The sequence below is a fragment of the Lissotriton helveticus genome, chromosome 6 (assembly GCF_964261635.1).
Source record: "Lissotriton helveticus chromosome 6, aLisHel1.1, whole genome shotgun sequence".
Taxonomy (NCBI): Eukaryota; Metazoa; Chordata; class Amphibia; order Caudata; family Salamandridae; genus Lissotriton; species Lissotriton helveticus.
Genome location: NC_136067.1, coordinates 180,700,603 through 180,728,149, shown reverse-complemented (window position 1 = coordinate 180,728,149; position 27,547 = coordinate 180,700,603). Strand labels below are relative to the sequence as shown.

At 47.9% G+C, this 27,547-nt stretch overlaps 1 protein-coding gene across 2 annotated transcripts in view; it reads left to right on the top strand.

The window, feature by feature from the left end:
• The window catches only part of EFHC1 (EF-hand domain containing 1), a 297,382-nt gene that overhangs the window by 239,411 nt on the left and 30,424 nt on the right, over positions 1 to 27,547 (top strand). For both annotated transcript variants that reach the window (XM_078647587.1, XM_078647586.1), the window contains exon 9: positions 11,420 to 11,567. In XM_078647587.1, coding sequence (XP_078503713.1) covers positions 11,420 to 11,567 — 148 coding nt within the window. The remainder of the gene's footprint in view (positions 1 to 11,419; positions 11,568 to 27,547) is intronic.

Genomic DNA, 27,547 nt, shown 5'->3' with positions numbered 1-27,547 from the left:
TGCATAGGCTGTCAATTGTAAGTTGTAGGAATGAATCAAGGAAGCCATTGGTAACACATAAAGATTAAACATTGTGGGACATAAATAACTATCCCTATGAAAACTCTGTAGCCAGGGGCCGAGCCATATAGTAGAAGGGGCGGGACCCCGTTATGGCTGACACTGTGGGACACATTTCATTTCATAAGGCTTTATTCGGAACATAAAAGAATATCCATAAAAGCACACATAATGATAAAAACAGGTCATAGTTACAGTACCATACATAAACAATTAATGGTCATTGTTAAAAATAGAACATAATAATATACATGCAGGGGCAGAATAAATATTTAAAAACTCATACTTTTCCTAATGCCAATTGCTTTAAGCAGAAAGGTAGCAGTAAAAAAACAAACGTCAGGATGGTGCAAGTTAAAAAGCAATTTCATAGAATCATGGACTGTCCTTACACCAAACTTGACAAAAATTGGTTTTAAAAGGATTTTACGATAATTCCCATACAATTGACACAGCAGAAGAAAGTGCATAGTGCTTTGTGCAGAGATGTTGTCACACGGACAGAGGCCAACGGGGTGCTTGTTCACGGAGGGGAAAGCAACTAGATTATGCACAATCCCCATCCTTAACCTAGTTAAAACAAACAGGTGGGTAGTATATCTTTTATTACCTTATATCATACCAGTTGCCAATTTACAATGTATATTTAGTATATCTTTTATTACCTTATATCATACCAGTTGCCAATTTTGCTTATATTTATTCTTAATTTTTGATGTTTCTTTTTGTAGCTTATATTAATACCTTTAATTATCTTGATGTATACTTTTGCTTGTTATTTTCTTTGTAAGCTTATGTCATATTCTTTCAATAAACATTTTCTGAACTTAAAAAAAAAAAAAACAGGTGGGAAGCTCTGTTCACTTGGGTCAGATATTGCTGATAGCCCCCAATTTCATTCATACTATTGTAGAAGACGCAGGTAGATAACTTGCCTTCCTTGCAGGTCCTCCTCTCTGATTTACAGTTCAAAAAAATATTCTTCATATCAGACTTAGAAAAGTCTACAGCGCCGTATCGGTCAGTAATAATATTAAGACCATAGACTTCCTGGAAGTTGTCAATAATATATTTAATCCAGGGAATCTTTAAATGGTGATCCAAAGTGAGACAGTCATTCATAATATCTCTAGTTAGAGATGTCTCCTCTTTCTGCCATATGGAGCGCCACAACAATAGAGGTCTCAGAAGAATTAAATCACTTAAATATTGAATTCCGAGTTCTCTATGAACTAAATCATTAGAAGTAGATTTAGGCAAACACAATAATCTTTTTAAGAAAGCGTTCTCCTCCACCTGAAGGCTCCCAGCAGGGGCCTGACCCCAGCCCCATAGAGGGCAACCGCAAGACATCTGGACTGAAAGATCTTAAGCATGTCTTTAATCCGTTTGTTCCCTATTTTAGTGGCAAAAGTGAACACCCCGTTGGCACTCCTCAGCATCTTAATATTAACATTTTTATGTTCGTTGGCCCAACTGCAATTCTTAGAAAAGGTAATCCCCAGATAGCAAAAGTTATCAACTTTTTAACCCTTTGACCATCTATATGATAAGACTGAGGCTTACTCGGACCAGGTCCACACTCCATGATATAGGTTTTGCATTTATTAATCACAAGTTTTCTATCCTTAATAAATTGCGAAAACCTGTCCATCAAACGTTGAAGGCCAATGGGAGGCCTTGCCAACAGCACGGCATCGTCCGCATAGAGTAATACAGGAACGTTTAAATCATTAACTCTCGGGACATCTGCCGCTACTGTCTGTAGAACCGACTCTACTTCATTTATGAAGAGTGTAAAAAGCAAGGGGGCTAAAACACACCCCTGCCTTATACCCCTCCCGATATTAAATTTGGTGAAACACTCCCCGTTTCTGCCATATCTAACGCTAGTGCGTAGTTTGGCATACAAGCGGGCCAAAAAGAAAATGATACCCTCGGGTGCCCCCATTTCGATCAATTTTCTCCAGAGAATAGCGTGGTCCACCATATCAAAGGCGCTACTCAAATCTTCGAAACAGAGATAGATAGAGCCGTTCTTTGCCTGGGTATATTTTCCGATCAGGAGTTCGAGATTTAGGCACTGCTCGATCGTTCCACGTACTTTCCTAAACCCGAACTGGCAGTTGGTTAGAATCCCGTTAGTTTCAGCCCATTCTTCCAATCTAACTAGAAGTACCCGGCTCATAATTTTCACCGAGGAGTCCAGCAAGGAGATAGGACGATAATTTTTCGCATCCCCCCGGTCACCTTTCTTAAATATGGGGATAATAATTGATTCCTCCCAGGTCGCAGGTATCCCAAAACGTACTGCAGCGTTAAAAACTTTAACCAGCAGTGGGCCCCATACATCCGGGGCTGTTTTATAGACATCAATGGGCACCCCATCGGGTCCCTGAGCCTTTCCCCCTTTACTAGCTCTAATGCTATCCAGTACCTCTATAATAGTAATGTCCAGAGGGACAATGGGCCACCCATCCATACAGTTACCCAAGGCTTTCTCTGAGTCAAAGATGATGGAGAAATGAGCAATCCATGATTCCATACTAATCATGGAGGTTAATTCTGGAACTTTCTCATCTTTGAGAATCGGGCAATTAACAGTGGCCCAGAATAGTGTGCAATTTTTTAAGTCTGCCGCCTCATTCAATTTATCCCATGCCTCAAGCTGAAGCTCTTTCTTTCTTTGCTTTGAAATGATCTTATAGTTAATTCTAAGCTGGGACACCTGATTCCTATCTCTGGGTTTGACTGCCAGAGCCTCTTTAAGCTCTTTTAATGCAATAGTGCAAGCATGGTCAAACCATCCCCTTGATTGGTCGGGCTTAGGGCCAGCTTTTTTGGTAAACTTATTGTCAATGATGGTATTAATTTTAATAAAATATCCGATCAGTTCAACAGTGACATTAACTTGCTCGAGGATCACAGTGATTTCTGACAGGCAACTACTTATAATAAAATCTGACGTCATTTCAGCCTTATCCCCCTTCCATCTTAACCTAGTACCATTAGGTCTATGGGGTTCAATGTTAACAATAACACCTAAATCAGGTACAGGTTTTTCTTTCCAGATTGTGGCCTCAATGGTTAAACAATTATGGTCGCTAAGCATTATATCCACGACCTTGGGGGCCAGACTCCAGGGGACAAGGTTAGAAGACATACAAATAAAATCAATGACAGTATTTGCCCCCCTACCTACAAAAGTGGGGATACATTCATCTAAATCATTCTTCATATTCTCCAATATTTCCATATCATGTACTGCCAACAAATTGTTCAAGGATTCACCGTACAAGTTATGGGGAAAGTGGAGATCTGCATCCCCAACACGGTTAGTAACTCCACATATACCGTGGAGGGAAAGGGGGCAAACTGCAATGTTAAAATCTCCTACCAAAATAAATTCAAATATAACATTTGATCCATCTATAATGTCGACCAGAGCACTCTCTAGTGCATTATTCACCAGATGCCTGGTACCGTCAAAAATTTTATTATAAAAATTGATTAAAAGAATATTTCTACCCTCCTCCTGTGACAACCATAACATTTGAGAGTGAGCCCCCACGATAACATATTTTTTAACGATTATAGGTATTTTAACAGAAATCAATATCAAAAGCCCGCCCTTGGCTCTACCAGAGGTTGACGCCGTAGCGGGCAGATGGTAAGACACATAACCATTATAACCGGAATTTTTTTTACACCAGGTTTCCTGGAGGCAAATAATATCAAAGAGGTCAACAAATTCCATCCACCCCAGACAATCCTCCTTAGACTTTAGACCCGCAACGTTCCAACTAGCAATAAAGCAGCTCGAAAGCCCGGTAGGTATATGCATAGTATCTGCAGTAGTAATAGTTGGATTAATACAATGGTTATCCTGTACAACATTGGGGTCTATATAGGTTGAACTTAACCCAACTACTGTAGGTAAACCCTCGATATGCCCAACAGAATCATCCAAGGTGGTGTGAATCATGCGATTGACATTTTGCTTACCTACAATAGTAGTAGACCTCAAATCATTTCCCACTACTACTAATTCTCCACCTTGGGATACACTATTTCTCTTCCAGGGGATCCTCATCAATAGCTATTCTAAGGCTTATGACTTTGATGAGGATACCCCTGGAAGAGAACTAGGATTACAGGTAAGTAACTAATCCTTACTACAGGCTGAAAAGGAGGCTGGTCAAAGTTCAGTCCGTCATTGGAGTTTAAATCGCTCAGGGCTTGGTAGCGTTAGATGTTGCCAACTCAAATCCCCTAGACATACTAGAGGCACTACCCCTTCTTCCCCCAAAATCGTTAATTGGCTGTGCAAATAAATGTCTATAAAAGAACCCCAAAGGCCTTAATGTTATCCCCTGATCGTTTGGTGGGCGGGAGGTAGCTCTAATCAGAGAGGTAGTGGCTAAATGGGGATTTTTAAAATTAACTATTACACAATCGCCATTGATGTTTTTATGTGATTTCCCTATCCAGTTGGTTCTTGTAGTAGTGAAAATCTGGTCAGACAAAGCTACAGGGAAACCACACTCTCGATTGAGCCAACCCACAGTTTTGTTTTTCAGGGATTCTTGGGTTTCTGAATTGCCAAATAATCCTGACTCACTGACTGGTGGAACATTGGTCAAGACTGCCACATAGGGAGCACAGTCGGGTGGTAAGTCTGGTTGAGGATAGCCGTGTTGCCTTGGCTTCTCTTTTACTGGCCCTCGTTTATCTGCCAAAACTGTTGGGATAGGGGTCCTTGGGCACACCATTGGCACAGGGTTGGATATAGCAATGTTAACAGGACAAGATCCCTCATTGGGAATCTCTGGTATCTCTTTCACAGGCCCATTAACCCTAGTATTGGTTTCTGAGATAACATTAGACCCTGCATGTAAACTCTGAAGAAGGCCTCCCAACCTTGTTACCTCCCCCGAGATAGCATCAAGTTTGTCCATTAACGGTTTCAGAATTTTATCCATCTTTACATCAATAATGCTGATCAAGAGCTCTAACTGTTCTGGGACCAGTTTAACTTGGGGATTGTTAACAGCAGCCTCTAAATCGCTTGAGGCGCTGTTAGATAATGGTTCTGGTCTTTTCTTGCTGTGCTTCCCCCCCTGTTTTTGTATATTTATCCTGCTGATATTCCTCCCAGACCTTAATACCCTCTGGGCTCTTGGAGCCGGAGAGTCAGATGCTGTAATATCAAGAGGAGACTCGGGCATAGCCACATTAGGCTCAAGTTCCATAGGGGTAGCCACAGGGAGCTCCAGATTTGAGCTTACTTCGGTTAAAAAAGTAGACAAGGATATGGAGACAAGGATATGGGTGACTGGGTTGGGTCAGAAAGGGTAACAGAGGGGCTCCCCCGCCCCAATGAAAGTCGTCGATCTTTATTAATTTTATCTACTACCTTAACAAGATAATTGTCAAGAGTAGCTAGGGCGGGGCGAGTATTTACACTGTTACATTTAGACATGATTAACACTCTCAAAATACTGCACAAAGAATATTACAGTTCCGAATGCCTTAGTCAGGAACAGAATATAGTTCCAACACACGATTAAGAACAAGAAAATTAAAAATGAGTCCATTCAAACACAGTCCGGGGAACAAACCGGCTGAAACCAGGTGGGGAATGACAAACACAGGCTCGAGTACCAGTAGCAGACCAAGATAGTTGAAGGGTACCTCAGCTTGTTCCAGAGCCAAGGTCCGTGGCCCTGCCCTGCCCCTATCTGTCCCGGACTGTCACAGACTGTCCGCCCTTAGTCCGGGCTTCGTCCGGCGCGTCCCGCGGATGCAGGAGGCGTTCCTTCTTTTTCAAGCGCCTCCGGGCGCGGTGTTACCGGCGTCAGGTGTGCGCCACCGGGGCACGTGGGAGCAGTAGTCCAGCCGTTCCCCTCACGGCATCAGCGGGACACTCTCCGGTGCGGCTGTTCCCCTCACGGCAGGACAGAGTGCCAGGTAAGTTCTCCAGCAGCCTTAACGGTATCCCCCTTCTTTGCCGCACGTCTCCTCCGATTCAAAAAAGATTTCAGTAGAGTTCAAGCACTGGTATTCTCAAAGCATTTTTTTTTTCACTGCGCTTTGTGCTAAAAATAAGGGTGCACTAGACCTCTTGGCAGACAACCTTCCTGGGGGTTGGTTAAGCAATACTACAGTTTTCTTACACTTAAAAATGCTCCCACCATCAGAAAGCACCGTGCTGGTTTTTCATGTTCTCACTTCTCTCCGCTGGTCCCCTCAGCTGCGGATTGAGCGCATCCCTGGAGCTTCGCTTTTCGCAGACACTTTGCCTCTCTGTCCTGTGTCAGGGACGGAGCGTGGGTGCTCCCTATTGGCTGCCTGTGACTCTAGTGTGCAGGAGCTTGTTCAGCTTGAGCTTCACTGCTCCGTTTGCCGGGAGTCTGTCAGCTCTCAGTGGTGCTTCACTGCCTGCTGCTGTGGAGCGTTCCTGTGGCGTGAGCTGATTTCACTCGTCGTCGCGTGCCTGCTATGCAAGACTCGAGAGCCTGTTTCTGCAGCTCTAACCCTGCCCCAGCAGCCGTTCACTGGAAGTTAGTGCCTGGAGACCCGAAGGAGAGGCATGCAAGTCTTACTTCATCCACCGCCTTGTGTCTTGTGAGAAGACCCCCGCTGTTGGTCACAGAGATGGCGGCCCCCACTGTGGGACGCATTAACAGAGATAAGAGCGTCCTAGATGGCCGGAAGAATAGGGCGTGTAGATAGTCTCACCCCGCTCGTGATGATAGAGAAGAGGAAGGCTAGGAAGGCATCGGGAGAAATACCGAGCAGGACGGAGACGCCAAGACTTAGACGGTGAAGGCGGCAAGAAGAGAGGAGAAATGCCCCAAAGACCGGTCCCAAACGGAAATCACGCCTGAGGAGGACTACGAGGCCCTGTAGAAAACTGGAGCAGAGGATCCCAAGGAGGAGGTGGCCTGCGGCGTGAACTACAACTACAGCAGTGCCAGGGCTCTGGTGCCACAACCACGAACGACCCAGGAGACGGGTCGTGGTCCAAGACAAGTACCGCAGTACAAACTGTGCTTTTGATGGACTTGGTGGGGCATTGGAGAATAGGGAGTAAACTGGCGGAGGTTGATATACTAGACTGGTGCATGAAGGTCAGGGCACCCAGTTCAAACCATACACCACGAATCCCTTCCTGTGCACTAACAACCCTGCCTGGTGATGGTGGCACACTAGTGACGTACTCCAACCCATTTTGGCCCTCTCTAATTATTTCCTTTGGAATTTTTGTTTTTTAAAATCTTTGGTCTGAACACAACACGCAAGGACTGTATTCTTAGTGAAGGAGACAGGAGCCCCCGGGAACCGGAGAAACTACTTGAGACTTGGTCCTTGCTTCAAGTATTATTGAACGTATGTGTTTTCCTTAATAAAAATAAAAGAACTGCTATACTCTCCAAGGCCCTGACTTCATGTGTCCCTGCCTGACCCTATTACCACACTCTTTCAGTTTCACCTTTTGAGAACTTTTATCTAGGAACAAGGCAAACCATTCCATTGCTTTTCCTTCAAGTCCACAGTGTTGTAAACATGAAAGCAGTATAGAGTGAGATATTGTGCCAAACTTTACAGTTAAACCCAGTAGAACTAAGGATGCTCTGCCGCCACAATACAGTTCAAGGTAGTCCATGACTCATGTTTTTTTTGTTATGGTCACTTCACTGTTGGAGTGTGACTAGTGCCCTTGATACCAGTGTATCACTTGTTGCAGACTTTGGGGGGCAACATGATCTGCTGCTTAGGGTCTTTACATGAGTGACAAGCTGAATCAATGTACAACCCTCTAGATCTGGAAACGAACTAGCAAGTCACTGAAGAAGCAGGTGCTTGAATGCTCATTATTAGAGGGTAGAGTTGCATACTGGTCACAGACCATGATATGGAAAACCCTCCGTTTTTCCACCAATCACTACAGCTTACACAGTAATAAGGCAGCTGATGCGACAGTGTGTCAAACTGGACTTTGCAAACTGTTTCAATAAGTCTTGTTTCCCACAGTTTCAAGGTGTATAGGTATGTACATTTGATAACTGCTTGCTACTCGTCACTCGGGCATTTACATCTATCAAGAAGAAAAGGTTACTTACCTGTAACAACTGTTTGCAAATGTTGTTATCTTTCATAGATTCACATGTGGCCCTTCTCTTTCTATTTAGAAGTATTGCTCCCCCTGGGGAAGCGTACCCTAGTTGCACTGCTGGATTCCCATTTGGTTAAATCAAGAGTTTATCTATAAGACACTTGCCTTCACAGTCCAAGATTTGACTCTCTGCCATGTCTATGATACTTGTTTATGTTTTTTGTTTCCAACCACTCAGTTGCCATTATGAACTATCTACCCTCCCAACATTGTTCTGACTATCCAGGACCCTCCTTTGGTTACATGGTGACATTTATTTGGAAACTTGTTGCCTGAGTAAAATAAATCAATATCACTTTGCCGAAACAAGTATTTAAACACCCTCCGCTATGTCTATGATACTCGTCTCCATCCACATCTCGTTGACCTCAATAGCAGCGGGCCGGGACGCAACTCCGTAAGCCCATCGGAAGCTTTATCACCGCAAGATTGATACAAATTGTATTGTATAATTGTAACTGTCTTCATGTGACCGCTCCCAGCGGCATGTTTTCTAAACTTAAACATCCTGCAATCCTGCCACTTTGATATTTCATACCTCACCCTTGCACTCAGCGTTCATAACACAGAAATGCATGTCATTCAAGATTACGGTTTTTGCTTTCAAGACACACGTGCGCAGCATGGCATCTTGATATTTCACCACTGATACGTATCTTTAGCATGTACACTGTCACCCAAGATCACGCTTTTCATAATGTCGAACTCCGTGACGACCATGTGAGAGGAAGGAGCACTTTCTTTAGGGTATTGCTGGTTGACCTTAGGACACAGTTTTATGTTCTGCTTTACACCTTTTCATGCAAAACATGGAACCTATTCCATGCAACAGAATCAAGGCTCTGACACCATCTATCTTAGTTATATGCTACGTTTCTCAATTATCCCAGTCTTCTATACATAACAGCACTCTACAGCACCTGGTGATGGGCACATCCATGTAAATCTTGACAGCCCTTTTCTCACTTCATTCCATCGCATTATTTTTCAGTACAAAACATCCCCTGAGGAAGGGCTATTCCAGACCGAAATGCATTGGTATTGTTCGACCTGATGATTTGTTTCGGGAATGGATCTATTGATCAATATACACATGAAATGCTGCAATTTCATGAATGTGAAGATACAATAGAAGAATACATTGAAAAGCTAAGTGGAATCACAGTAGTTTGAATTTAGCTTACGAAATTGGATAAACTACTCCCAAATGGGAATCCAACAGTGCAACTAAGGGACGCTTCCCTAGGACGGAGCGCTTCTTCTAAACATTTTGGACAAGCCTTCGATCAGAAAGCAGTACCCTACTGCACGCCTAGAATTTAATTAACAATATTAATATATATGCAACTAACTTTAAGCTGGAGTGTGTGAGCCACCTCAATAATACCTTCTCCATCTATTTCATCAGAGGCTCTCATTTTATTCCTTGCATTTTTGTGTACTGAGAGATTGATGACTCTTCTTTGTCTTGTTGCTAGGGCTTTTGCCAAAGTTTTTATGTCACAGTTGATCAAGGATATAGGTCTTAGGTTTACACAGAACAAGGGATCCGTTTCTGGTTTAGGAATTAGAGAAATGCAAGATCTATCAGGCTTTCCCTGTTGGCATTGCCTTTATGGCTTGCGCTATTCCTTCATCAATGATTTTGGGTCCATATCTTCTCTTAGTTCTGCAGTAAGTCATGGTGTCGGCATGTTGACTACAAAGTCCTGATCCCTGGTTTCGACTTTACCTTTCTCCAAAGTGTACAGTTTTGAATAGGAGGCAACATATCCGATATTTAGTGGATGGGATAAAAGTTCCCCACTCTTATTGTCGGTATTACTCATTGGGCTTCATTCATTTTGTTGCACACCGCTAGTCTTAAGCAATTGTTCATTTGTTGCTTATTTTAGTGATTTAAAAAAAAAATGGGAATATAGAATAAAAGCCTTTTGAAGAGAGATGGTTGCTGATATTTTAAGCTGATTTTTTATCTTTGGCTGTCCTTATTTTGTGCCACTTGCGGTACAGCTGCTAAAGTGAGATTGCATTCTGAGATGCAGTATTGTAAACTTACTGGTTAAGACGTGTTTGAGGAGGATTTAGGAGAACATCGGCCTGTGTCAAAGGACGTCAGATGTGGAATATTCACTTCCCCAACTCTTAGGAATTAACCTAAAATGTCAACCTTTTAAAAACACCCGACAACAAGCCTCTTCAAAGAAACCTTCCATTCAGTCATAATGGCTTATGTAGATATCCTAATAAAGGTAATCCCTCTCCCCAAGTACAGTTTGACCTCACTGATGATTGACACCGAAAAGTCTGGCTTCATGACTCCCGGAATTTTCAACGACATTCCATTCATTAAAAATTGTTGATTGCACCAATTCGTGCTACAAAGTGGCAGTCTGTTTGAAGCTAGCACTCTACAGAGCAAAGCTTTATTTTCTGAGAATTACATAGTGGTTTTGAAACAGAGTAACAGAGGTGAACCAAAGAATGGTTCTTCAGGGCATGTTGATCTTCTGAAGATGCGAAAATGATACTTAGCTTCCCACTAATGTCCAGTGGATGGTTTCTGATTTTAGTCACAGAGATACTTTGGGCGCCATTTAGAACATTTTGACACACGGCAGCGCTGCACGTCACTTTCCTGCACTGCCCTGCGTCCAAAGAAAAGGCGAGGAAAGCGCTGTCTCTGTGAGATATGGCACATTCCTATCCTCTTCAACTGCGCTGACGCACAAATGTCTGCGTTTGTTGCCACAATTGTTTTCGTGCAGGAAGGTGCACCTTCCTGCGCAAAAACAATTGTTATGCCTCCCCTGGGGAGGGGCACAGTTTTGACGCATTCCTAGATTTACACTGTGTTGTAAATCTAGAAATGGGTCAAAAACCATGCTTGTTGAGTGGGAACACCTACCGCAATGCCCATGGTATGCTTCCCTGATGCAGATTGAGTCAATGCAGCGACTTGCGCTGCATGGCCTAACAGCATATCTACGAGGCCATGAAGAGCCACGCAGGGTGGGTTTTCGCAGCATTGTAAATATGGCTCTGCACTCACACCGCGGGAACTTTAAGCAGAAGTGACGTTCTGGCAGCACACAGGGCGGTAAATAAGCGCCCATGTACTTATGTTTACATTCATTTGGCTTTTATTTCACTCATAAATATATAAATATTGTTTTTCAGTTTTTAGCCACAGGTTTACCATCACTGATGCAGATGTGTATGTTTTGAACTACTTACTCGCCAACAAGGACAAGTTTCCCTTGGAAGTGCTGACATCCATACAAAAGCATTTGGAAGGACGCACAGATTTCGAACCCAAGTTAATATGGTAAGTTGTGAAAGACTCTGTAGTATATGTTTTTGTATAGAGTAAACCTATGTATTCGAGTGTGTATATATCGGTTAAACCATGTGAATCTGAATCATTTCATTGTGTAATCACCCATTTAGTGACTTTTGTCAAGTGTAGGTATTCATGTTTCCAATGCCTACCCTCTAATCATTCACTTCAGGATACTGAGTGAAAGAATTAGCATACTGTTAATGTGGCTATAATTGTCTCAGAGTAGAAAGCCTATCCTGGTTAGACCATATCAGGTATATAAGGTTCCCATTTCCTTCTCTTTTTTAGAATCCTCTTTTTCAACCTTTCCAAGCCAGAAGTACATATTTCATGGGTAATGTCTGCCCTAAGGCAGAAATCATTAAAAAGAAAAAATCTGACATTGGCAGTGCACATCCTTAGGATATCCGTGACATTCCCAAATTAAAACCTTTTTTTTTCAAATTTCTTTTTATTAACACAAGGCATCAAAGAAAAGACAATGACATAACATGGCGGAGAGTCCCTTCCAAAGAACACATCATCGTACAAGAGGGGGTGGGTCGGAAGCGGGAAACATATTACACAATTATACACAATCACGGAGAGGTGGGAATATCAATGGGTGCATCAACAGGCGGTACACAGATGTCTCCCCTATAGTGATTCCACAGCCCCCACACAGGTGCCCACTTACGAGGGCGACCCCATGCAATATAAACAGTTTTTTCACGGCACATGCACCAATCTATGTTTTCCGTCCATTCTTCAACGGTCGGTGTCCTCTCGGATCCCCACCGCTGCGCTATATTCCTTTTCGCTATCATATTACCTAGAGTTACCCATTTGGTCTGCGCTATATTTAGGTCAGTAAGTTCCCAGATATTCAGAAGGCACCTCCGCGCTTCTGGCAACACAGCTACTCCCAGAACCTCCCTCATGACATCATGTATCCCACTCCAATACTCGGCAACAGAACGACTTTCCCAGATGATATGAAAGAACGTACCCACCGAGACACACCCCGGCCTACACAGACCTGTATCCGACAGCCCCATCCGAAGCAAGCGGGGCCCTGTGACATACACTCTGTGCAAAAATTTTAACTGAACAAGTCGCAAGCGCGCTGGGATTGCGACTACCTTTGGTGAAGACACAGCAGCCTGCCAGTCCTCATCGTCAAGTTCAATACCATCCTGCAACCATTTTCCCCTTACTTCGACCAGGAGATCTGCCCTATGATTAATCAATTTCTTATAAATCAGGGAGATCGTTCTCTCGGGCAGGTGTCCATCTAGAATTCTGTCTTCAAGAGGAGACGCCTCGGGCAGGTCTGCCTCCACCGGTAGTGCCACCATCAATGCATGCTTGACCTGAGCATAGCGAAAGTACTCTGTGCTCCCCAGTTTATATTCAGATTGCAGTTCCTCAAACGTCGTAATCCTCCCCTTAGCCCAAACATCACCAATAGTCGAGATCCCAATCAGATCCCACTTGTCAAAGCCCTTTGTATTCCAAAGCTTGCCCACCTTTTCAGAGTCAAAAATTGGGGTCGCCTTCGTCAAACGGTCCCTCCATCCCAAAGAGCTGGTAGCATCCCGCCAAATCCGCACCGCATGTTTAGTTGGTCCTGTCAAACCGCTTCCCACTGATCTAGCATACAGCGCCCGATTGTAGTTGCCGCCCGGTAGAAGCCATCTATCCATCGCATAACCAGGGTCTGAAGGGGGCCCATAAATACCAAGGTTGATGGCTGCCAATTGGGAGGCCCAATAATATCCCCTGATATCAGGGAGTGCGATCCCGCCGTCATACCATGGGAGCGTCAGTTTAGCCAATGCTATCCGGGGTCGACCATCCCATAACAGACTACGTTGCAACCCTTCGACCTCTCGAAAATAGCTCGCTGGGGCTACATCTAATGTATTTTGAAGGGCATAAAGAAAACGAGGCAAAGACATCATTTTAAAGAGAGTCGCTCGCCCCAGCAAAGAGAGAGGGAGTCTCTTCCAGCTGGCCACATCACTTCTCAATCTGACCAGAGGTGGGAGGAGATTCTTAGCATGACGAACCGCAGGGGCCACGGAGACAAATATCCCCAAATACTTAAACCCGTCCGTAGCAATTTGAATCGGACAATTGCGCGGGAGAATCGGGGTTTCCCACTCAGAACGAATAAAAGCGATTTACCCCAATTTATAGATAGCCCCGAGTTCCTACCAAAGGAGGCCAACACATCACAGACAGCATCCAGGCATTTCCTAGGTGAGGCCAAATAAAGTAAAATATCGCCGGCATACAAAGAGATCCCATCCTCCTAGTGCGGTGACCACCGGAGACCTCGAACCTAGGGCTCCCAGCGGATCCATAGCCAATGAAAACAGAAGGGGAGAAAGGGGGCAACCCTGCCGGGTGCCCCGTCCAAGACCAAATGGCGACAAGACCCGGTTATTCACTACCACTTGGGTAAGGGGCTCAGTGTATAACAAACGAACCCAGCGGATAAAATCAGTGCCAAAGCCAAATTTTGCCAGGACAGCCCAAAAATATGGCCATTCTACCATATCAAATGCCATGGTGGCATCCAGCGATGCAATGACAGTGGGTTCCATCAGGGTGTGAGCCCTGGCGATCACCCCGTGCAACCGACGCAGATTGAGGGCCGTATTCCTATGAGAAATGAAACCCGACTGATCGGGGTGTATCAATCCGTTGATCACCTTAATCAATCTGGTGGCAAGGATCTTTGCAAGGATTTTGGGCTCCGCATTTAATAACGAGATAGGCCTATATGACGCGCAACTTGATTTTTGCTTTCCTTCCTTATGAATAACAACTATAGAAGCCACTCTATGATCGCAGGGCAATATTCCCTTCTCCCGGACCTCAATGAACATGCATCTCAGGTAAGGAGTGATCTTGTCAGGTCAAAGTTTGTACAGCTCAATTGGGATCCCGTTAGGTCCCAGCCCCTTACCGGAGTTCAAGGAGCGCGCCACCTGGGCAACTTCATCTATAGTGAGGGTACTATCCATAAATTCACGGTCTTCCCTGGACAAACACGGGAGCTGCAAGTCTCGTAGCATCAACCGGGAGTCCTCCTATGGGAGATCCGAGACCGAGGTATACACAGTGCGGAAATATGCAGCAAAGCTATCCACTATAGCCTGGGGGTCAATGAGGTGCAACCCATCCACTGTCACAAGCTCTCGGTCCGCTCTATCCTTCTTGTCCAGCCAAGCGATAAGCTTCCCCGCTTTGTCCCCAACGTCATACAACCTACCCTGCTGCTCTCTACTGAGGGCTCTAGCATTGTCCGTAACCAGCGTCCTATACTCATGTTGTTTGAGATTAAGGCCATGCAGTTTGACCCGAGTCACCTCTTGTCCCAGCTCCTCTTCCAGGCCCCCAATCTCAGACTCCACCTCAACAATCGCTTTATTTCGGTCTCTCTTAGCTCCTGCTATCAACGAAAGAGCCTGCCCCTAAGAACAGTCTTAAAAGCTTCCCATAGCTTGATTGACGAGGTCACAGACCCCTCGTTCTCAAGGAAATAGTGGTCTAACGCCTTGATCAGGGTCCCCCTAATCTTGGGACTGTGCAAATGCCAGGGATTAATGGGGGCGACCCTACCCTCAGACCGCAAAGCAACACCAAAACGGAACCAAAGCGGGGCCAAATTAAAACTTTTGATTTAGTGGACTTCTTAGAATCTTTTCTTTACATATATTGATACTGATTAAAACCCTCGCTAGTAGTTGCAGTGAATGGATGACAGAAAACAAACTCCAACTAAACTATAGCAAAATAGAAATCATGCTATTTGGCAAGGCCAAGTCAATCTGGTCACAGGACTGGTGGCCTCAAGAATTAGGACCTTGCCCCAAACCCAAAGAAGTTGTACGCGACCTGGAAATTATGATTGAATGTGCTCTCTCAATGAAAGCCCATGTCAATCGAGTATCAGGTATATGCTACGGAATTTTGCAAAAACTGCGAAACAAATTTAAATGGCTACCTCTAGAGTCCAGAAAACCTCTAGTTGAAGGATTAATCATTAGCCGTTTAGATTACGGAAATGCAATGTTCGTCACCATCAGTGAGTGCCTGTTGAAAAAACTTCAAACTCTTCAGAACGCCTCCGCGAGACTGGTGCTAGGACTGCTCCCTAGGTCTCCCACTTTACCCAACCTCGTAAAGCTCCACTGGCTGCCAGTACGTCAAAGAAGCCAATTCAAAATCATTAGTCTAACTCACAAACTCCTCCATGACATTGGATCTTGTTGAACCTGCGCGCGTGCAATTGCTTCTGGCAGCATTTTTAATCGTATTCTAACTTTTAAATTGCCATTGCTTGGCTTTTGCTTTTTTCTCACGCTAGCACTGTAATTTGCGCAGTCGCGCTTCTACCTGGGGGGGTGAATTAGTAAGGCTTACCTGCACTATAAATTGTGGAAAACTCACCCGCACTTGTGGGACTTAGTGAGTAGGGCTATCTGGGAGGATTACATCGCGGCGATAGCCGCCATCTTGGGTGAGTGGTTGGGAAAGCGGGCCGGTGACTAGGCGCCATCTTTGTTGGCGGGCTAGACGATCGCATAGGCGGTCTCCCGCGCCCTGCCCTCGCATCCTTGCATTTAAGGCGATCTTGTACTCTGGCAGGTAGATCTTGTTGAACCTGCGCGCGTGGAATTGCTTCTGGCAGCATTTTTTTATCGTATTCTAACTTTTAAATTGCCATTGCTTGGCTTTTGCTTTTTTCCCACGCTAGCACTGTAATTTGCGCAGTCGCGCTTCTACCTGGGGGGGTGAATTAGTAAGGCTTACCTGCACTATAAATTGTGGAAAACTCACCCGCATTTGTGGGACTTAGTAAGTAGGGCTACCTGGGAGGATTACATCGCGGCGATAGCCGCCATCTTGGGTGAGTGGTTGGGAAAGCAGGCCGGTGACTAGGCGCCATCTTTGTTGGCGGGCTAGACGATCGCATAGGCGGTCTCCCGCGCTATACGGTGATAAATAGGATGGAGGACCCAGCGCGCAGCGTTGGCGCGCAGTGGGCGCGCCATAGGCGCGCCGGAGGTGCGCCAGAGGTAAGCCCGTTTGTGCCCGTTCGCGCTCTGGACGCGCTGGTGCCTGGCCTGATCCCTCCTGGCTCTCCTATACCCCTAACCTACACGAGAGAAGAACTCCTAGGTCTTAACCCTGCGGTCTCGGGAGAACATCAGCCCAATACTACTGCTAATTATTCTAACTCTCTGGCCTGCTGAACGTGAGGTCTCTGTGTAAGCACCACACAGAGATAGCGCTACTCATAGAACAACATGAGTTAGACGCCTTATTCATGACAGAAACATGGACGAGGCTAGATAGCGGTATAGAACTGGAGCAAGCTTGTCCTCCAGGATATAGGATTAGACATAATCCCCGTGTTGGGGCCATCGGAGGAGGGGTAGGACTGATCAATAGGGACTCGCTGGATTTTTTCCAGTTAGAAACCATGAAGATCAAGGATTACAAACTGATGGACTTCTCCCTGAAGGGACAGGGGGGGGCACTATTCACTGGGCTCCTGTGTTACAGACCTCCGGCTGGTGGTACATCTACTGTGTCCGACCTCACTGACTTGATTTACGGGCTATCCAGTTCCCATGCCAGATTGTTGGTTTTGGGGGATTTTAATCTATGGCCAGATGGACCAACGGATTCATCCTTTGTATACCTTACTCAGGCTTGTTGCAGTATTAATCTGGAGCAATTGGTCCTCTCTAAGACTCATCAGAGGGGGCACGCTCTGGATTTGATTTTTGCTGACTCTAGTCAGGTAAGGGTTAATAACATCCTCCCGCAATGCTGGACGGACCACGCTCTAGTCCTTTTCTCCGTAGCTCTCCCATCGGACTACCCTAAGACCAGTAGTACGGGAACGGTTACAATCGGGAGACAATGGTCTAGGCTTTTGAGAGGTGCAAATCTTCCAAATCTGCTCTCTGAAGCCCTTCAGCTGGCAGACAATGTGGATGATAGTTCCAATGCCATCATCCAACAAATTACGACTTCCTTGGATAGGTTGGCGCCGCTAAGAACAACGCGGGATAGAACAAAAACTGCCATGCCATGGTTTTCGAGGGAGCTATTCCAACTTAAACATCAGTGTAAGAGAGCAGAGCGGAGATGGAGGAGACATTATCTGGAGTCAGATAAGGCTCTCTTCAAACAAGAGTTGGCAGCTAGTCACAGATCAAGTGTGCAAAAGCGAGGTTTTTGGAGGAGACCTTATTGTCAGCTTCTAACAAGGCACAGGCTTTGTTTAAAATGGTCAATGAAATGTCTCGACCAGCCTGTGCTACTACAGCTATCCCAGCCTCCCAGTTACTATGCGACTCATTGGCTACGGCCTTTGAAGATAAGATCGCGACCATCTTGAGTAACTTGGGCCCCATGACAACAGAGTCCGACCACTCATTCACATCTGAGATGGAGACTGGGAAAGCCAGGCTGGATAGCTTTCCTCTTCCGTCCTTTGCAGAGTTTGGTGCTTTAGCGGATAGTGTCTCATCGGGTTCTCCACTCGATGTACTCCCGCACAAACTTTGGAATGTTTTTAGGGAAGAGTTGTTCCCTCCTCTCCACGCAGTTTGCTGCCAATCTCTTGACTCCGCTCAGGTCCCAGACAGCTGGAAGCAGGCGGTCGTTTCCCCATTGCTGAAAAAAGAATCACTGGACCCCTCTTGCCCCGCTAACTACAGACCCATTTCATTACTTCCCTTTCCAATTAAGATCCTGGAAAAACTGGTCACGAAACACCTGTCCTGTTTTTTGGAAGCTAATGGTTGTCTGGATGCGGCGCAGTTTGGTTTCAGACCAGCACATGGGACTGAAACAGCCTTGGTGACTGTCCTGAGTGACCTTCGTTCGCGTGCAGACTATGGACGAGCAGCCTTTTTAGTGCTGCTCGACATGTCAGCAGCGTTCGATACGGTCAGCCATGCCATCTTGACCAGGAGGCTGGAGGAGGCTGGTGTGTCGGGCCTGGCTCGGGACTGGTTGGTATCATACTTGACCAACAGACATCAGGTGGTTGCCTTGCCCCCCTTTAAATCCGCCATCAAAAGGGTTGGGCAGGGAGTTCCCCAGGGCTCGGCCATCAGCCCCATTCTTTTCAATCTTTACCTCCACCCCCTGGTCAAGCTAATTAAATCTTTTGGCATCTCAGTCACCAATTACGCTGATGACACCCAGCTCATCTTCTCCTTCGAAGGGGAGAATGCGGTGTCTCGGGAGACCTTTCACCATTGCATGGTCACCACGGCTACTTGGCTGAGCAACAACTCGCTGCAATTTTCAGCTCCAAGACGGAGGTGCTGCACTGCTCAGTGGACCGGGCCCCTCGACCTTTACCTCAGGACTTTTGGCCCCCCTCCTTTCACGGCACGCCAGCTGCAGCCACATCAGTTCGGAACCTGGGCGTAACAATGGAACCGAACCTTCAACTAGATGGTTTCATTGATAAAACGGTATCCACCTGTATGGGTTTGCTGCATTCCTTGTGGAAGATCCTCCCTTTGCTTCCTGCCCATGCGAGACCAGAAGTAGTGCGCAGTGTCATCTTGAGCAGACTCGATTACTGCAACACACTGCTTCTGGGGGCACCTTCTACAGCAATAGGCAAGCTACAACGAGTGCAGAACTTCGCGGCCAAGTTAGCACTTTCCCGTCGACGTTCTGACTCGTCTTCTATGGCACTCAGAGACTTGCACTGGCTCCCCATCCCTAAGCGGATTGAGTTTAAAGCTTTATGGCTGGTTTTCCGGGCTTTGCATGGATTGGGACCTCTACCTCTACAGGAGTTGTTCTCCTGGTATACCCCCACCAGAGCCCTTCGATCGGCCTCTGCTTATTTGGCTGTTGTTCCCAAAGTTCGGAGAAAGCGAATGGGTGGCCGCTCCTTTGGCTTCACGGCATCCAAACTGTGGAATGACTTGCCACTGTCGCTCAGGGGCTCAGAAAACTTTCTGTCTTTTAAAAAAGAATTAAAAACACACCTGTTCCCTAGGTTAGTATAGTTTCTCCTTTTGCTGATAAGGCTTTGACTGTGTTTGGGGATCTGCTTGATCACAGCGCCAGGATGCCCGTCGGGTGACAGTAGCGCTTTATAAGTGGGTTATACATACATACATACATACATTGGGCCCACCTATTTAGCTAAGAAACTAACTGGTCTGGTATAGACCTTCTAGAGCTTTAAGATCTAGTTCCAAATCCCTCTTAGTCCAGCCTCGGGTTCGGACTTCGAGAAATTGATGTCGGTCTTTTTCCTACATAGCCCCTCAACTCTGGAACAAGCTGCCTCTTCATCTTCTGTCCCTCTCTAATCACCAGGCTTTTCGTAAGAGCCTGAAAACCTGGCTCATCCCTAATTAATTTTCTCCACCCCTGGCACTCCATTCAACAAAGCTGATGTCTTTTCTTGCTGCCAAGCGCCTTGAGACCTTTTGGGGATCTGTGCGCTATACAAAAGCATTTGACTTGACTTGACTAGTTCCATTAGATCACGAGAAAGGGTGTAAAGGGCTTGGAATAAAACAAATTGGAAGTTGAAAAAAAACAAAGTTTATCTAAAAATGACTACATACTACGGCAGATTGGACTGCTTTCCTGCAGAAGTTGACAGCCAGAATAATTTTCCATTTCACCATGAGATAAACAAAAAAGCAACCAGAGGAAATTAAGTCGACTAGGTCAGAATGGACAATTGGTTATCAAATACAAAGCTGAAATTCTCTGAATATTTTACCAGGGTGGATATTGAGTGGGTCGATGGCCACCTCATATACAACTCCTAGAAATCAGAACAAACATCTGTCCCTCTAGTTTTTGTAACCATCGTCCACAGCCAGCTCCATTATTATCCATTTGGCATTGGTTGTTAGGGACTGTTTCAATCACTGCTCCATTTACTTGGTCTAGAAAAGGCAGCAACATTAAAGAGACACTTTAAAGAATATGGCAAACGTTTGCAGGAGGGATTGGCAAGAGTGGTTTCAAGGATGGGGATAGCTATGAATAGAATAGTGCCAGATTTGCTGTCCTGGTTAGGGATGTGCAAAGTTAAGGGATTTAACACATTGTCCTCTTCATGAACTAGTTGAAGTTTAAAAAAAGAAAACAAATAATGGGAGATCCATGGGAGAAGACATCTGCTAACAGCTGGTTTGTGGCAAAAACACTATAATGGCAACATTCTAATGCAAAATAATTTTGTATGAAAGTTATTTTGCAAAAAAAAATGTTCTCTAGTATTGTATCTTTTATAGATTTGCATACTTGAATCTTCCCCGTCGTCATGGTGGAAGTCCCATGGTAACAGTAAAATAGCAGTATAAAGCTTAAAGGCTAATCTCCCTTCTTCTGCTGCAGATTGGCTAAGGATTTCGCCGTATCTGTGTCTGATTTAATAGCTTGAATCGCCGCATCCACGTGTTTTTTGTTTTTTTTTAAACTTTATTTTTGCAGTTTATGTAACATACACAAGGAACCCCCTCAATTGGCATTGTTACAACACATGTACACAGTTCGACAACCTCATTACGGCACTTGGGGACATAGGCATCACCTAGAGAGGCACGGACACATGAGGATTAACCGATTAGCAGGTAAATTAAATAACATCGCGAGGAAGCAGCCAAGCACCGCACAAGTCCCTATAATAAAGAAATTCTAACGCTCCCCCCCTCCCTCCCCATCAGAACCCGACCCCACTGGCGAGAACAATTTGTCACTTGCCCCATCAGTCTCGCTCTGAGAAGACCGCCCCCCCCTCTCCCCCCCCTCCGCCAGTCCCGAGGTACACATGATTCGCCAGGCTAGTAAATCGTCCTGCAGTTTCTCGTCCCTCCGAGTAAGTTGCATATGAGTTTCCTCGACCAGGGACCATTCTCTCACATCTTTAAGCCAGGTGGGCACCTCTGGAGCCCTCTGTCCCATCCAAGTAATCACCACCCTGCGCCTGGCAAGCACCAACATTAATTGCAATAGTTTATAGGAGAGTTTCCTTTTCTTGGGCCTGGGAACTAACGCCAGTAAACAATGCAAGGGAGTCATTGCTATCTGAAGGCCTGTAGTGGTAACTATGTGATCTACCACCCCCGCCCAGAAACTCCTAATCAAAGTGCAGTCCCAGGCTAAATGCAGGAAGCCCGCCCCCCTTGCACTACATCTGGGGCAGCTGTCCCCCCTGTCCACAGAGATGCCCTTCAACGAGATCGGAGTCAGGTAGGTGCTGTGCAGGAAATTAAAGTGTATCAATTTGAACCGGGTGTTGCACGATACCTTGCGCGTAAGGGACCCTATTCGGCTCCGCTGCCCCTGTTCCAGCGCAGCACCCAGATCCGCCTCCCACCGGTGGTGTGGAGTCCTGTTTCATAGCCGTATATAGCAGAGAGATTAGTCTATGCCCCCTGCCGCAGGAGAGAAGAATGTTTAAGGTGTGGGTCATTGGGGGTGCGTTCGGGCACTGAGGCCAGGTAACCTTCACCACCTCCTGCAGCCCCCTGTAGTGCAGGTATTGCCCTCTCGCAAGGCCAAAGGTCTCCTCCGCCTGCTCATAAGTCAGGAAGGACTCGTTGGGGTAGAGATCCGCTAGAACCTCGCATCCCCCCTCCCGCCAGATGTGAAAGGACATTTTTAAATTAAATTTTAAATTTAAATAAAGTTTCTCCATGGCAACGAAAGGAGCCAGTATCCAGACCGGTAGCGCCCTATGTAAGGGCGCCCGCCGCAAAACCTTCGCCACAAACCGCTGCCAGATGCCTGCTGTGTGGCGCACAACATAAGGCAGAGTGTCGTCTGCTCCCCTTCCCTGCATCAGTGCGACCTGTAGCGCCTGTACGTTCGCTCTGTCCGCCAAGAGGCGTGTCTCCCAGTTATCCGCATCCGCGAACCACCGAGCCGCCAGCAGTAGTTGTACCGCGTAGTAATATAGGTCAAAGCGCGGCGCCTCTCTCTTCGTAACTGCGAACAACAGTGTGGAGAGCTACTGTGCCGGCCCGCCCAAAGCAGGGACGTAAGCAGCATGTTGAGAGTATGAAAGACTCGTGGGGGAAGAGGACACAATGAATTCTGGAGGACGTATAGCGTCCTGGGAAGAATTACCATCTTGGCGACGGCTAGCCGTCCCATTAAAGAAAGCGGCAAGGATTTCCAAAAGGACACCGATTGTTGTAGGGACTTGAGTATCCGATCGATATTCTGGACCAGCAGCTGTGAGTCCGTCGGAGCCACCTGAATTCCGAGATAACGGAATGCCTCCCGTTCCCAGCGCAGCCCGAGATCCGGCAAGTCTTCTAGTGGCACAAAGTCAAACCCAGCAAGCGAGAAGATCAAAGACTTGCCACGGTTAAGTCTCAGTCCCAATGCCTCGCCGAACCGATCCAGGTGGCGCAGCAATATTGGCAGTGCCTCCCGCGGAGCTGTCAAATAAAACAAGGCGTCATCCGCATATAAAGAGATGACACTGCATATGTCTCCCACCGTAATACCCCACTGTGCCATCTCTGCTCGGACTAGGACAGCAAAAGGCTCTATGGCCAGGGCAAACAGGAGCGGTGAGAGGGGACACCCCTGGTGTGTACCCCGTCCCAGTCGCCACTCCTCTGACCGTGCCGCTCCAAGTCTCACCCTGGCACGAGGGGTCATATATAGGATGCAGATCCAGCGACAAAAGTTGGGGCCCAACCCCACTGCCCGGAGGACCTCCAAGAGATACCCCTAATCGACTGTATCGAACGCTTTAGCGAGGTCGACTGACACCAAAACCATCTGCTCCTCCCTGCCACGTACCTCATGCATAATGTGATTCAACTGCCGCAGGTTCATGGCCGTGTTGCGTCCAGGAATAAACCTGCACTGGTCTGCATGGACCAGGTGGGACATATACGGCGCCAGGCGCGTGGCTAGTAGCTTGGTCAAGAACTTCACGTCCGTGTTGATCATCGTGATAGGCCGATACGGCGAAGGGTCATACTTATCGCCCCCGGCTTCAGGATCATGCAGATTTCCCTCTGTGTCATACTCAGTGGGAGAGTCTCGTGTTTAAACGCCTCAAAAAATACTTGCAAGAGGAGGCGGGAAAGTGTACCCTCGAATGCCTGATAAAATTCGGGAGGGAACCAGTCGCTCCCCGGGGACTTAGCTTGCGGCAAGCGGCTCAATGCTGCACACACCTCGCTCAGCGTTAGGGGTTCATCCAACTCCTCCTGCACCGCCTTGGGAAGGGACTGCAGGGTCAACCCCTGAAGGTAAGGGAGATAAAAGGCCTCGGTGATAGCGGGATCTGCGGCATATACCTGCTGTAAGTGAGACCGGAGAACTCGGAGGATGCCCACCTCCGAGTAGATCATCCCTCCTGTAGACTCCCGCAGGGCCACAATACGCTCCGGGGCCTGCTCCTGCCGAAGGATCCAGGCCAGAAGGCGACCCGATTTATCGCCCTCTCTGTGAAGGCGCTGTCTATATTGGCCGAGGGTATACCTGTCAAGGATGTCATGAATGCGAGACCGAGCAGTCTGTTCCTCCTCCTGCTGTGAGGCATCAGGGGCCGTCGAGGTCTGCAAGTCTAGAAGACTATCCTCCGCCTCCTGTAAACCCTGGTGGAGCTGTCTCCGAACCCCATAAGTGAGGCTCATGCACGCCCCTCTCACCACCGCATTCAGGGCATCCCATCTAGTGGCTAAGGTAAGTCCCTCCCCCTCCCAGTTGAGGTCCACGTAATCGTTAAGAGCGGTCTCTATATGTCCTTTCCCCACTTGGTCCTGAAGGATAACTACTGGCAACCTCCAAGTCCGGGGGCGGGAAACCGGAGCCCCTCAATTCAACACGCACGCCACCGGGGAGTGGTCCGATAAGAAGCGGGCCTGATGGGTAACCTCAAGGGACATATTTGACTCCGCGTTCGCCCCTAGTACCCTATCGAAGCGACTATGTGTATTATGAGTGGGGGAAAAGCAGGTGTACACTTTCTGTGTCAGGTTTTTCTGGCGCCAAACATCAGGAGCTCCTATATTCCCCATGACCTCCTTAAGCTTCGCTGTCATACGTGGTTTTGTGCCAGCTCGGGCGGAAACCTATCCAGAGCGGGATCTAGGACACAGTTAAAATCCCCGAACCAAAGCACTGGTGCCTCCAGGTCAGGGATCAGGACCTGAAGGGTCTGGAAAAAGACAGGGCCATCCGTGTTGGGTGCGTATGAGTTTAGTATGGTGACGTCCCTGCCATCCAGTTTCGCCCGGAGGAGCAGGTATCTTCCGTGTATGTCCGCCTCCACATAGTGGATAGCAAACGGGACCCCGGGTGCCACCCATACCAGGACCCCCCTAGCGTATGTGGAAAACGAAAAGTGGAACACCTGACCCCGCCACTTTTTCCTCAATTTTTGGGCACCATCATCAGCCAGGTGGGTTTCCAGGAGGCACGCAATGGAAACCCTATGCCTGCGAAGGAAGGACAGGACCCTATATCTCTTAGTGCATGTGCCTAGCCCCCTCACGTTCCAACTCAAAAACGTATACCCCATGTCTGATGACGTAGCCGAACCAGCCATAGTACTCTACCCATGGTGCTACCCCGATCCCGTGCCCGAAATGTGATACATACGATGCCTGTAACATTCCCCTTCAACAATCCCTCCCAAAACCCCAACCACCCCCCTCCCACGAGCAATATACTTGCAACAATAAAACATGCCGATATGCCCTTCCCCTGCTGGTGCCAGGACGTGCACAGCCACCCCATACGCCCAACAGGGCTGAACCACCCAACAGATAAAAAAGGAAAACTCCCCTCACCCCACCCAGCTCCCGACACAACCAGCTATCTCAGCATTAACATAGGGTTCGGACCATCAGGGGTTATATATGCACAACTTTCAGTGCCTCCGCCCCCCCAGGAACATCGCCTTCCTCCCAATCCAAGTATCTCGAGAGCACTCTCCCCATGGTGAGTGAGACCAGGCAGGCCGGCCAACGTTCACGGTGCAGAAACATCCAGAGCATAACCAGATATATCCTTCAGGACAGGGCCACAGAGGCAACCAGTGAGTCCCCAGCCGTTTCAGGGATCGTGTCTGTGGTAGGCGGGAGAGTGTCTGTGGTAGGCGGGAGAGTGTCTGTGGTGGGCTGCAGAGTGTCCAGGACCAGTTCCTCATCCCGAGGGGGAGCTACCGGAGGCGCCGGAGGGCCTCCGGTCTCTGGCAACTCCAGGCGGAGGCCCCCATCGTCTCCTACCGTGACCCGCTGCCTCCCCTCGCGATCAGCATCTGACGAATGCCTGTGTCTGTTACCAATCAATCATGCCATTTGTATAGCGCACTACTCACCCGGGAGGGTCTCAAGGCGCTTGGGGGGAGGGGTATGCTACTGCTCGAACAGCCAGGTCTTGAGTTGTTTCCTGAAGGCGAGATGGTCCTGGGTCAGCCGAAGGTGGATGGGGAGGGAGTTCCAAGTCTTGGCAGCCAGGTAAGAGAAGGATCTTCCTCCGGCGGTGGCTCTTCGGATGCGTGGTACGGCGGCGAGGGCGAGGCTGGTGGACCGTAGCTGGCGGGTGGGCGTGTAGAAGGTCAGGCGGTCGTTGAGGTACTTGGGGCCCAGGACGTGGAGAGACTTGTGTGCGTGGGTGAGGAGCCGGAACGTGATCCTCTTGTCGACGGGGAGCCAGTGCAGGTTCCTCAGGTGGCTGGAGATGTGGCTGCGTCGGGGGACATCCAGGATGAGTCGGGCGGAGCCGTTCTGGATGCGCTGGAGTCTATTCTGTAGCTTGGCTGTGGTTCCGGCGTAGAGGGCATTTCCGTAGTCCAGTCGGCTGGTGACGAGTGCCTGGGTGACAGTCTTCCTGGTCTCGGTCGGGATCCAGCGGAAGATCTTGCGAAGCATACGCAGGGTGTTGAAGCACGATGAGGAGACGGCGTTGACTTGTCTGGTCATCGAGAGGGAGGGGTCCAGGATGAAGCCCAGGTTGCGTGCGTGGTCGGTTGGCTTGGGTGCGGTGCCCAGGGCTGGGGGCCACCAGGAGTCGTCCCAGGCGGAGGGTGAAGATCCCAGGATGAGGACTTCCGTCTTGTCCGAGTTCAGTTTCAGGCGGCTGTCCTTCATCCACTCGGCGACGTCTTTCATCCCTTCGTGTAGGCAGGTTCTGGCGGTGTCGGGGTCTCTGGTGAGGGAGAGGATCAGCTGGGTGTCGTCGGCGTAAGAGATGATGTTGAGGTTGTGCTGGCGTGCGATGGCTGCGAGAGGTTTCATGTAGATGTTGAAGAGGGTGGGGCTGAGTGAAGATCCTTGCGGGACGCCGCAGATGACTTCGGTGGCCTCGGAGCAAAACGGGGGGAGGCGGACTCTTTGTGTTCTTCCGGCGAGGAACGAGATGATCCACTCCAGTGCCTTCTCTTGGATACCGATGTTGCTGAGGCGCTGGACTAGGGTGCGGTGGCAGACCGTGTCGAACGCAGCGGAGAGGTCCAGGAGGATGAGAGCCACTGTTTCCCCCTTGTCGAGCAGGATCCGGATGTCGTCGGTGGCTGCGATGAGGGCGGTCTCGGTGCTGTGGTTGGCTCTGAAGCCGGACTGCGAGGGGTCGAGGGATCCGTTCGTCTCGAGGAAGGCGGTCAGCTGTCTGTTGACGATCTTCTCGATGACTTTAGCAGGAAAAGGGAGGAGCGAGATGGGGCGGAAGTTTTTGAGATCGGTGGGGTCTGCTGTAGGTTTCTTCAGGAGGGCGCTGATCTCGGCGTGGTTCCAGCTCTCCGGGAAGGTGGCGGTGTTGAAGGAGGCATTGATGATGTTCCGGAGTTGGGGTGCGATGGTGGAGTCGGCCTTGTTGAAGATGTGGTGTGGGCAGGGGTCGGTCGGTGATCCGGAGTGGATGGTGTTCATCGTGCGGGCTGTGTCTTCGGTGGTCACCGTGGTCCAGGTGCGAAGGGTGGCGGTGGGGGCGTT